Source organism: Acanthopagrus latus, chromosome 9 (assembly GCF_904848185.1).
Source record: "Acanthopagrus latus isolate v.2019 chromosome 9, fAcaLat1.1, whole genome shotgun sequence".
NCBI lineage: Eukaryota > Metazoa > Chordata > Actinopteri > Spariformes > Sparidae > Acanthopagrus > Acanthopagrus latus.
The window spans coordinates 25,606,187-25,618,782 of NC_051047.1; the positions used below are offsets into that span (position 1 = coordinate 25,606,187).

Consider the following 12,596-nt stretch of genomic DNA (forward strand, 5'->3'; position numbering starts at 1 on the left):
TGAACAGGCAGCAGTGCAACCAAGAGGCAGCTCAACAGCAACATTAAACTTTTATTTGAACTTGAAATTTTACCATTTTAGCATTTAAATTTTGTGTGACAACATTTCCTCATGTCATACGATTTTGAGGATTTTCTTTCCAACGTGTGTCCGTCTTTTCTGTCAGTGTCCCCCCAGGATCAGACCCCTCAAGTTCAACCACGACCCGCGGCTGGTTCCGCAGGAAGCCCGTCCACCATCGCCTGGCGGGCACCCAGCGGAGCAACTACGACCTGCGGGAGCGGATCTGCATCGGCAGCATGACGGCCCTGGAGACGGCCGTCTACCAGCAGGTGCCCACCGACGAGGCCGAGGCCCAGATGTTGGCCAGCGCTGATCTGGATGACATGAAAAGTAAGGAGATGAAACGGAGGTCTTTTTTTATTACCGACAGCTGGATAATTATTATCCACTGGGTTTATATGTTAGCTGTGTTATTGTTTTGGGGATTATACCTTAAACAGCAGCAGTGAATTACTGTAGGTATCTGTTAGTGATCTTCTTAGTTGTTGGGTCTCACCCGCACATCTGCGTCAGTCTCATCCACTTTATGCAAACTTTTTTTCTAAATCCCGAGACTCTTGTTTGTTTTCTCCTCGCTCCTTGATCTTCTCTTGAGCGGGAGATTGTCCCAAAGCTCTTGTGTCTGCGCTGAGGAGCGAGAGCGAGGAGATGTCTCTGAAGAGCAGTGTGACGAGGAGACTCTCAGCTGAACACTGCAGCGTATAAACACTCTACCCCTTCATCAAAATTTAATCAAGATGGCAGATGTTGCTTCACTTGATGCTTAAGAGGAAAGGATGTCTTATTGTTCGTAAAGCACATTTCTTTCTGTTTTTCCATGCGTGAGAGGGGTTAAGATGCAGTGAAAGACAAGATCCATCTTCCAATGCTGAGAAACACAGAAACATGAGCAGTGGAACGGAACCAGGCTACATGTAGCCTCTGCTAACAGTCAACGTATCAAACATCTCATATTAGCACACGCAGGTCGATAGCTAGCTTACATGCTGAGATAGGAAATGAGCTTTGTTTTAATGAGCTGATATTCCTCTCAAGAAGGGCAGGAGGATGTTGTTAAAGAAATCTTACTTATAATATGATTTCCATGTGACTCACAACCAAAGCAACGTGTTTTCTTACATCTGCAGAGGAAGATCTGTAGGCTGACTTCTCTGCAGCACCACAGTACTACATCATGATGCTGTTTGTCAAACATTAACTGTGCAGATGTTATGATTTGTATATTGCACTCTGATTATATTGTTGACAGGAACAATGTCTGAAGGCTCTCGTTACTCCGCCTACCAGGTTAATGAGAAACACTCCGCAGCACCGGAGACCTCACAGCGGTAACTGTTCCTCGATAGTGCTCATTTCACTCCGAGGTCATTTTAAGGCCGTCGTTAATGCATTACATTCAGAGTTCAATCACTTGAACGCATTTTAATTGAGGGTTGGAGTGAAGGGAACCGTGGAGCAAAAATAGTTCATACAGCAAAACAACAGCGTTACGTTCAGCGAGCCATGGTATTTTTTTCCCAATCAGCTGTTGTAATAGTGGTTTAACTGTGAGTCAGTCGCTGCACTGAGGTGTGTTTTGTCCCACCGATCGTGACCTGGCCACTTTACTGTTAGATAATGAATTATATTACATTAGTAAATGGAGGCCTGAGAGCAGGAGTGTGTGAGATGATTTCCTCTGCTGCTGCTGTTGTTAAACGTACCGCCTGAGATGACTCAGTTTTTACTTTTCGCCCACGCCACAACAACATCGTGGGGAGATCTTTGTGAGATGGCGGTTTGTTTCATACCACACGGTGACTGCGCTCCACCAGTTCTCCGTCAGACCTCCGTGACGGAACCCGATGTGGTTGCTAGGATATTTGTGGTATCACTGTAGAGCCTCTATAGCGTTTCATGTAGTCATGCACGAAGCATGTTTTTAATGCATGTTCAGCCTGTGTGTTCATGGAAATGCTGCAGTTCCAACAATAATTTGATGATACTTTAACTACACAACAGTGATGTGTGAGGTACCGGTCCAGAGCAAGGATGCCAAATATCATCAAGATTAAAATGTTATAGATAAACAAGTGAGCGTGTCCATTTTTAGTTGCATCAGCTCTCTGATCTGAACATTAATGACTTCAGACTCTCGCCTCTCGTTCCTAACAATAAAGGAAATGCATCGTCAGCACCTTTCCTACCTGACAGAGCGCTGGATCCTCTTGATGTGATCTGGACCGCAGACCGCTGAATAAAACACAGTGTAAATGTTTGTTTTGCTCTCCTAACACATCAAGGTCTCTGTCAGAATATCACTTTTAACTGGTCCACAAATAAAATGTTGTGGATGGATGTGTTTGGATGCTGGATTAAGTCGTTTTGTGTTGGGTTCAGCGCCCTCTGCTGGCCGTAAACGACACAACTACACAGTTCTCTCCTCGGCCTCCACGACCACGTCAACAGTTCAGAGACATCAGGGCTGTTTTAGAGGTAAATGTCATTACATGACTCGTCTGACCATCTTCAGCGATTGGATCTTCGGTCTCCTTTTCTATAAAAGGAGATACATATTTTCTCTGGTTATTTTTAACCAAGTTATCATTTTCCCTGACAGGGTGACTCAGCAGCTGCTGCTCTTTTGTGTGCAGCTTCTTTCTGCAGTTCCCAAAGTGTATCTACACTGGCCTTTAAATGTGGTTATGTTGTTATGTGCATGCTACAGTTAATATGTTAAATTCTTTACTTTGTCCTGGTCATAGAGAAAATCACAGTTATATTTTTTAGTATATTTACATAAATAAATAAATAAAAGTATTTCTGTAGATGTTAAAATGCATAAAGTCAAGCAACCTAAAAGAGATTAAAATGAATTATGTTCAACTTATATCAGAAATATTGCAAAGGTGTCTTTATTGATAAATGTCTTCAGTCTTTTCATCTCTAATGGAGCCCCATTAGCTTCAGCAGTGTGCAAACATGGTTAAAAGATAAATGTTATTGTCGTTGGTCCCGCCTCCTCCAAATCGCGGTCACTCTGGAAAGCTCGTTGCAACATTTATCGACTCCCTCGCTGCTCTGCTGATGACCATTGACAAGTTTCTTCTTACGGCTGCCAACGATTTGTCTCCACTGTGGGCGTCCCACACATTCTGTCTCATGAAGCCAACCCACACAGCTCCTGGCCCCCTCACACACTGTTGGAAACAAGCTTCCCACGATACAACACAAAAGGAAAGAGACGTTACAGTATCTGCTCGGATCTTCGAAGAATGGCAGTGACAAATAACATTCAGCTCACATCCGCACGTATATTTTAAATCCTTAAAGATGTTGTCATACAAAATGGCGGCACAACATGTATTATTATTATTATTATTATTATTATTATTATTATTATTATTATTATTATTATTATTATTATTATTATTATAGCTATATATTCCCTCCAGGAACAAATACAGAGTTAAATGCTTGGAAAAGAACTGAAGACATGGTTGTAGAGGAAACGTTTGCAACAGTTCCCGCAGGCTTTGTATCTGGTTTTCATGGCTGAGTGTCCTGACATGAATGCTGCTGAACAAAACTCACCACAGAATATTAAAACCAGCAAAAATAATACAAGGTAGGTAGTAAAAGTCGAAGGAGTGAGGCTGAAGGGTTTCTTCATATCCATTGGCACATTTATTCCGATTTTTTTTTTTTGTCATTCATCACTAGATGAAGTGGATTCTCGTCATCATGACGTCTGTCCTTGGTTGGACTGAAAATGGCCTCATGATAGAAGATAGAAATAGAAGAGGAGAGCAGAGAACGATAGGGAGGCAAAAGTTTGTGTTGCCAGAGAGAAAAACTCTCCCACAGCGTCCAGGGGCTGTAATTAACAGAGGCTGCAGTCGATTCTCCTTTAGCAGCGACCCTGCCTCTGGCTTTTCCTGCTTTAACAGAGCAGAGTGATCATTGACTGTTTAGGGACCATCTGGATCAGGAAACAGGCCAACCAGAGTCGACTCATCGGACTTGTAGGGGAGTGGAGCTCGACATTGACAGACCGACTGTGTCCCAACACTGTGTCCCTCCGCTACAGCCTGGTCATCGGCAAACCGGTTGCTTTTAGTGTTAAATTTTGGCTGAATCACACATGAGCTGCTCTTTCAAGCCGCGAGTTAACAGAAGTGGGAGTTTCAGCCGGTGAGCATCACCTTTGCCGGTCGAAACAGATATTCATTACTTTGAAAATGAACGAAATTAAACTAAATTGCTGTGGTTTCCTCTCTGCTGCTGTCTCAGTCACAGATCATTTTTCTCTAATTACATTTCGAGTAGTCAAGTATGTTTTGATGATTTGGCTGTTAATTAGGCCAAACATCGCCGTGATTTCCTTGCTGATTGCACCTCATTATTTTTGAAACGAATAAGCAGCTAGCTTGGTAGAGTGCAGCGAGGTGAGACGGAGACATGGAAAAAATATTCAGGAAACAAGTCTGTGCCACTTGCTAGTTTTTATCTGCAGCTCTCAGCAGTCGGTGATGGTACTCGTCAGCGATCGCTAGTCGCTCAGTTGTCACCACGTGATCTCAGCATGGGACAGCAATCCTGTGACAGCAGGTGGTCAAACATCGAGGGAAGATCATAAATAGTGTTCAGGGATAGTTTTTGTCCAGAGCCTGCTGTGCTCAGCTATCAGACAGTTATATAGTTACATAGAGCTGACTTCAATAGCTGGTGAGCTTGTACAGAAACTTAATTTGAGTCCACGGACTGGAGTCTCTGCCAAAAGTTAGAATCATAGATCAACCTGTGATCGCCGTCTGGTACAAGTGGATCCAACAGGTGTTCAGCAGACCGGCTCAATCATTCTGCTTATTCTAATCAAATTCCTTTTCCTGGAAATATAACATACATTTGAATTGTATGCATGGCAGAAATCCATATATGATACGTCAATATCTCATTTTAATTTTGGTCAGAAATATTGTTTATCTTTGATAGATTCTCACCCCAGTATTGACCTCGTCAGTGACACATTTTATAAGCTGGTTCAAAGCAGCAGGTGTTTTTTTATCCGGTTTAACTCATGAGTCATAACCGTGGCCTTGTTGGGCACACAAGAGAGAGAAAAACACCGTCGCTTACTGTATTCAGTGTTTAAATCATACTTTATGCTACCTGACAAACTGAAAACACACAAATGAACATCAGTACAGAAACACGACAGGTACACACATACAAACACTCATGTGTGCTGTGCATGTTTTAGCGAGGGTCCTGTTTCGCTCACACCGGCACACCTGTTGTATAAGAGTCAGACCACGACACCTCAGGGGGACGCATGGTTTCCATGGAGACCCAGGGACAGGAATGGTGCAGCTCGCTCTGATAATTAGCACCATGATATCTCACTAAGCAGAGTGCCGGAGCTGGTCCTTTCTAGGTGTTATTCTACTAGTAGTGTCTGTGTACTTGGAGTTCTCAGTATATATTTGCGTGTATTCTTTATTTATTTATTCATTTTTTTCATTTATTGCAAGCTGGGTGGAGACGCCGACCTTTTTGGAGCTTGACCTTTACCCTCCTGCACGTCACACATTCGGAAAAGTGATGCCGGCACTATAGAACTGAAAAAACAAAACAAAAGGAAAAGCATCAACTCTTCTGTTCAGATCCACTTTATGTTCCAACGGCCACGAAGATCAATGGAAAGGGGACATCACTAAAAAAGGGGGCGGCACAACCATTCAGCACAAAGTAGACCGTCCCTTATCAATACTTCCTGTTGGAGTTGCAGCAAAGAGCAAATGTCGCTGCCATTCATGCATCTCTCTCTTCGTGGATCTGGCGGGCAGGGGGGCTTCTGCCTGAAGGCGTAGCTCCAACTTTGCATTTTTGTTTGGATTGAAGACATTTAGGATTTTTATGATCTCGTATCTGTATTTTTGATTTGCAGGGTTTTTATTCGGAGACTTTTGAGGATCTTTGAAGAATTTTCTTTGGCGCGTGTTTCACGCGCCGTATAACTTCTTCGCCCCAGAAGTTGGACTAACTCCACTCAAGCAGTTTTTTGTCTCGGTTGCCCGTAGAGCAAGTTTTTTTTAGAATAGCCCAACCTTGGAGCTGGTTCCCAAAGTTTATACGTCGGTTGTGGGGCAGTACAACAGAGGTCGGCCAGTTGTCCCTGTAAAAGACCCAGTGGCATCAGAACCGTGACCCAGGGCGAGCGACGGCGTTGAAGAGTTGGAGGCACTGGATGAGCAGTGTGTCCACTCGGAGAGAGGAGGATAGGAGGAGGTACCGACCGTGGAGATGACAGACATTGAGGGAATGGAGAACCAGGGCCAAGGGAGCTCTGATCAGAAGGATTTAACTGAGGAACATGGTCCTGAACCTTGCAGCAGCGTCCAGAGAGGCACCCCAAAGCAGCACATTCATGAGCACCACAGCTCATTGTCCAATGCGGAGGGGTTTGAATTTGAAGAGTTTGTTTTGGATTTTGATGACTATGACTTGCTCGAGTCGATCCACACTCAACTCGGGTCGCCACTCGAGCCTATACGTAAGTTTTGTGAAGCTGTGTTTCATCTTGCTGCATTACCGTTCTGTCCATTCGGGCGAGTTTTAGGTCATGACTGTTTGACAGCAGTGAAAGTGACGTCAAACTCCCACCGAAGAGAGTTCTGATGCAATCATAACACGATGGAAAACTCACAGGGCCGAGCATTTTATGCTATTTTTATATGGATGATCAATGGATGGGCGCTCACTTGTTTCCATTGATTATGTAGCTTGCTGCTCGGTTAATTAATGGCAATATAAGGCTCATTCATGGCCACACACTGAACAGCATCGTCCACGGTATTGAGCGAATTGACACGGTGCTCGACTGCTGCTGCTTCCTGCTTTCCTATTGATCCAGTGGCACTCATTTAGTTTTTGGGGTCAGCCACAGCTAGAGCAGAAAGACATTTCATTGACCAGCAGGGTTTGAATCTGCTATTTTTAACTTTATTTAGACTTTGAATCATGGCACATTAGTCCAAAATACTTAATTGCAGTTGGTTCAGTTGTAGCTGAAAACAGATAAAAACCAGCTGGGTTAATATGCCAGAGATTCATGGTTGTCAGAGGATGAATCACACTGACGACTGTTGCAGTAATTGTACTAACATTTAGTTGCTACTCAAGAGAGAAGGTTTTCAGCTATTCCGTGATATTTTCCCACTTCTACTTTGGATTGAGACACACATAATTTGACATAGGTATGAGTTGTAGACTTTGCATCCCAGTGACTTTGACGACTTGTCCTCGAATGCCATCCATCAACAATTCTGACGCTGTATGGTTAATAAGAAAATACTGATAAATGTCTGCCTGAGCTGTGCTTGTTAGCACCCTTGTGACCTGAGAACAGCTTCACAGAGCTGCTGGTCGTCAAACAGGCTTTGGACTCACGTGGTCTTGTTTGTTCAATTCAATCTTTGGGGAAAATCAAAAATTGATGACCAGCTTTGGATGTGGCTCTCAGGTTGGAAGCCACACCCCATTCAACCCAGGATTACGTCCCGCCAGTCCAACATGTCCATGCCACATTTTGCATTTCATTGTCAGGTTGGCATTAAAACATATTATCCAGTTACAACCTCAAAATAAATGAAATATTTCAGCTCACAGTCACAGTTGCTTAGGCAACAACACTTGTTAGGTTCAGGAAAAAGCCTTTTCCCCATCTCTGCTTCAGGCTAGCATCTCAAGGCTATATTGCTAGCTTAACATATCCAAATCACAGACGCCTGCTCAATATGGAATCAACTGAAAAGGACATTAAGTCATGAAAATAAATAAAAGCATCTGTAGCAACATCCACACACACACACACACACACACACACACACACACACACACACACACACACACACACACACACACACACGACTATGACCATTGTTCTATATTGTTTATCACAGAAAGCTAATTAAACTCAATGTGTCTTTTCAAGCACTATATTTTAAATCAAAAGGTTCATGGTGGTTCAAACGTCTTTTGTTGCTTCAGTTTCTTTTAATTTTGTACACAAACCAAATCCTTATTTTTTTTTTTTCTGTTAAAAGTGAGTTTATTCATTTCAAAATGAATGGAGGCCATAACCTTTGCATATTGCAAACAGCAGTAAAAAGGAAATGCCACAATAGCTGAAGAAATGGCTGTGTCCCTTTTTGTTTTGGACTAAAATGAATTAGATGTTCCATTATTGGGTTACACTTTGCAAATCATATTTGTTCAACAATTGGATTCCACTGAAGGCCAAGAAGACAAAGCAGCAGACAATCAGATCCAGTATGTGGACAGCAGTGGTTCCTGGCAAGCAAATGAGCAACCCTGCGTCTTTTCTTGGGATTTATTTAATTTCTAAAATGCAGTATTATCAGACTTAAGAATATAATGTGTCTCACTGTATCATGTCACTCATGTAAAGTCTCATGACAGAGAGAAGCCAAAGGTCTGAAAACTCCACAAAACGTCTCACATTAAAAGATAATATACATGAACTCTTGGTAATCTTGACAATACGTCCAAAACCAAAACTGAGACTTGTTAACATCTGGTGGGCAGAATCAAACTTTATTGAAGGTCAACAGCCCTGATTGAATGTGTGCATGACAATGACCTTTGGCTGTTGATCTAAATTATTATTATAAAAGGTGAAATTTGAGGTATTTTAAGCTTGAGGGTATTTTGTGCTGAGCCTTCTCAACAAAAATAAAACACCTCAGCACGAGTCAGATGCGAGTGGAAGTGGAAGAGGAACAAAACTGACTAATTTTCAGTAATTTTGCCCATCCATGTTTGGCACTGTGGTGAAAATAAAAAAAAAACAGCTCATCTAGATCAGCTGGAGCCGTTCAGAGGAGGGCAGCGTTTAGATACTTTCCCATGGGAGACTTGGGCAGAATAAAACACAGCCTAACTTCATCTCGATTTCCATTTCTGTCTGTTTCCCCGAGGAAGGCATGACGCAGCAGAACTGAACCCTGAACTGAGGCTTATCCACGACCACACACACACACACACACACACACACACACACACCTCCACTGTTGTTACCTCCGGCTGCTCATGTAAAAAGATTCAAAAAGACAGTGTTTATTTAGCAGGAAATTAGATTCAGCCGTCGGCCGGTCTGAGCCGTCGACAGCAGCTCCAGCCTGAATGCAAATGTCATTTTCTAAAACGCCCGGCTGATCTTTAAATTGACCTCAACTGCCCCGATCTCGTGTCAAAACTTAACCATAGTTCTACAGCCTAATACCTCCCCCATTACTCTAATCTTAGATCTCAACTGTTGTTCCAGTGATTTCAAAACAGTCCCAGTTCTGACAGGATGAACACGGCCAACCAAATGTTTGTTGCGATGGATTTACCTTCCATGTCTGTGCGAGTTAATTTTTTCAGACTTCAGTGAGATGGATGTAAACTAATTTCTGCCTGGAAAGTGGAAAAATCAGTCTAAACACTCTGGGTAAGCTTTGGAAAAGAGCTGGCAGACATGTTAATATGCCCAATTTGCAGTTAAGACATGAACAACGACTTGTATTTTCCTTTTAACTGACTCAAATGTGAGGCGGCTGCAGCTCAGCGGGTGGAGCAGGTCGGCTAGTGATCGAAAGGTCGCTGGTTAAAATCGCAGCTCAACCGGGCGGAGCTGAGCTTCATGTTGAAGTGTCCTTGAGCAAGATACTGAGCCCCACATTGCTCCTGATGTGCAGTTGGCACCTTACGTGGCAATCCATCAGTGAGGACCCTGCGATGAGCTGTCAACCGCTCACCCTGCCTCGCCCAGAGACAGCTGGGATTGGCTCCTGCAAAAAAAAACCTGCAACCCCATAAAAAGGGATAAAGCGGTTGCAGACAGTGGATGGATGACTCAAATTTATTCCTTTAGCTCTACCTAAATATCACAAAGGACCTACATGTTACCATGTCTGTGTAAAAACACATCTTCGGCCTCAAAACGATACGATTATTTACAGTTTTACCAAATCATAAGCGCCACCACAAATGGTTTTAACGTCCTTTACCACTCTCTAAACGCATTTTCCTCACAGGCGGTCAGCTTAAACTGTTCATTTCCCAAGTTAAGTGACTTCCCACAGCTTCACCACTCTTTTTACATGGCGGATGATAGCCAGGTCCCAGCTGTAATGAAAGGAACTGCTCGTTTTTGCTAAATTCAATAGAAATGATTTGTGGTTAAAGGAAATTGAAATGAAATTACTGTTGAACTGGGGCAAAACCACCTTCTCTGTAACAGTTTCCCATGGCGTACATACATTCTCACTCACCCATGGAGCCTTTTCCTTTCTCTTGGTCGATGTTTTTCCGTCAGCTGGAAAAATGAAACAGACGCACAGATTTGATTTCTGGTTTTTCCAGCATGGAGCACATCAGACAGGATGCTCTTACTTGTTAGGCAGTCCTCAAAAGCATTTTGTGTTGTTGTCTAATATTACGGCTCCATCATGACTTTATGTTATATTTGTGTTTGCTGTTCAGGTCACAGATTTGAGGACAACCCCGGGGTGAGACGACACCTCGTGAAGAAGTCGTCACGATGTCAGATGGCGCGAACCAGCAACAGCTCCACGCCGCTGAGCAGCCTGAAGAAGAAGAAGAGAGCAGCAGATAAAAAAACTCACGAGGTGTGCAGCGAACGCTCTCGTTCTCTCAGCTACGCACATGAATCTACATAATGAATGTCGGGTGATTGCATCAATATGCAGGCAACATAAAAAAAACATAAACTTTGTGTTGTTTAAGATGGAAGAATTGTAGTTGAAAACATTCCAAAAATACCAACAAAAAAAAAAACCCAAAACACGAGAAGAATGATACAGTTTTAATGATAAGAAATATGATACGAGTTAGCATGCTATACAGGACTAGCACAGCTACCATCCAAAAACACCAACACTTCCCCTGCAGCTCCCAGCTAAGTAGCTAACAGCAGCTACAGTTAGCAGCCACTATGATGAACAAGCTCGCTAACAATGGTCTGTTTACACATTTATAAAACACATGTGGAAGATTTGTTCAGTCCATTCAACAGATCTCAGGGTTGATTTTACTGTCCTTGTAGCTCTGGTTTGGTCTCCACGACCTCTCGAGGGGAAATATTTGGCTCTTAAGCGGCTAAACTCTCCACTATTCTCATTATCTTGCTGCTAGCTATGTCGCCTGTGAGTGCTGGGCAGGAACTGTGGGTTCAGCAGTGAAAACAGCTGCCTAGTTTGGCTGGAAAATAGTTTGATGAGAAGCAAAAAATAAATGAAAAAGACGTGAGCCATGAAACCAAAACGACAAGCTAAAGGAGACTAAAGCACTCTGAAACTTGGGGAGCTTCAGACATGAAGGATAATTGTGTGTGTGTTTATCACTACACAGACTTATATTAAACAATGCATGCGTAATGAGAAGTATAAATCCACTAATGCACCCGTCAGCATGAGCACATTCCTTCAAAGTCATTTCAGCAGAATTACAACATTTCCAGTTGTTTGTAATCTTTGTCCACTTTTAGCTGGATCCAAGCAGCTTACTGCAGTTGAGCCATGTGTTTTATATTTGCTCGCTCACACTCTACCTCTGCTCCGTTCCCTCCTCAGCTGTTTGTGGAGCTGAACGAGCTGATCGTGAAGGACCATGAAATGCGTTGGAAGGAGCGAGCGCGCTGGATCAAGTTTGAGGAGGATGTGGAGGAGGAGACGGGCCGCTGGGGCAAAGCTCACGTGGCCTCGCTCTCCTTCCGCAGCTTGCTGGAGCTCCGCCGCACCATCACACACGGTAAACAGCTCCTGCATGCACGCAGCGCCGCGGACGCTCCCGTTTACCCCTGTCCATGTGTGATAAACAGGACGCACACGAAGAAGTGAACACCAGAAAATAGATTTGTCTACATCACAAAAACATATAGATATTTTCCCCCTAGGATATTCTTTAAAAGTCAGGTATAAGCAGCTGATTCCTTCCTGTTCCTAGGTGCCATCCTTCTGGACCTGGAGCAGAACACGCTGCCCGGCATCGCCCATCTGGTGGTGGAGACGATGATCATCTCTGATCAGATCAGAGCTGAGGACAGACCCAGTGTCCTCCGGGCGCTGCTTCTCAAACACAGGTCAGTCAATAATTAACAGAGACATCCGATTTGATGTTCCTCCATCAAACAGAACATTTTTGTCATCTGGTTTCCATCCAGAGTCACTCATCTGGTGTGGCATCCCGTCTGTCATATTTTTTTTAACAGGATAATTGACAACAAAAGATGGAAAAAGTTGCATTTCTTGCAGTTCAGAGGTGTTCTGGACTCACGGTTGACTGCGTGTTTGATCTGAAAGCCTGAGAGAGAAAACAACTGCGGTTTTAGTCGTCATGGCAACAGATCTCGATTTAATCTCAAACGATCCCAATCCCATTAATACCAAATAATTATCCCCACGATGCTTCTCAAGACAGGCCCCTGAAGCACACACTGTTGTCTTAGATTAAGATGCGTCTCGATC

The 12,596-nt window shown here is 43.3% G+C and overlaps 1 protein-coding gene across 4 annotated transcripts in view; it reads left to right on the forward strand.

Moving 5' to 3' along the window:
• The window catches only part of slc4a3 (solute carrier family 4 member 3), a 51,712-nt gene that overhangs the window by 23,111 nt on the left and 16,005 nt on the right, over window positions 1-12,596 (forward strand). For all 4 annotated transcript variants that reach the window (XM_037109223.1, XM_037109227.1, XM_037109224.1 and 1 more), the window contains exons 6-9: window positions 167-393; window positions 10,594-10,739; window positions 11,703-11,880; window positions 12,076-12,211. In XM_037109223.1, coding sequence (XP_036965118.1) covers window positions 167-393; window positions 10,594-10,739; window positions 11,703-11,880; window positions 12,076-12,211 — 687 coding nt within the window. The remainder of the gene's footprint in view (window positions 1-166; window positions 394-10,593; window positions 10,740-11,702; window positions 11,881-12,075; window positions 12,212-12,596) is intronic.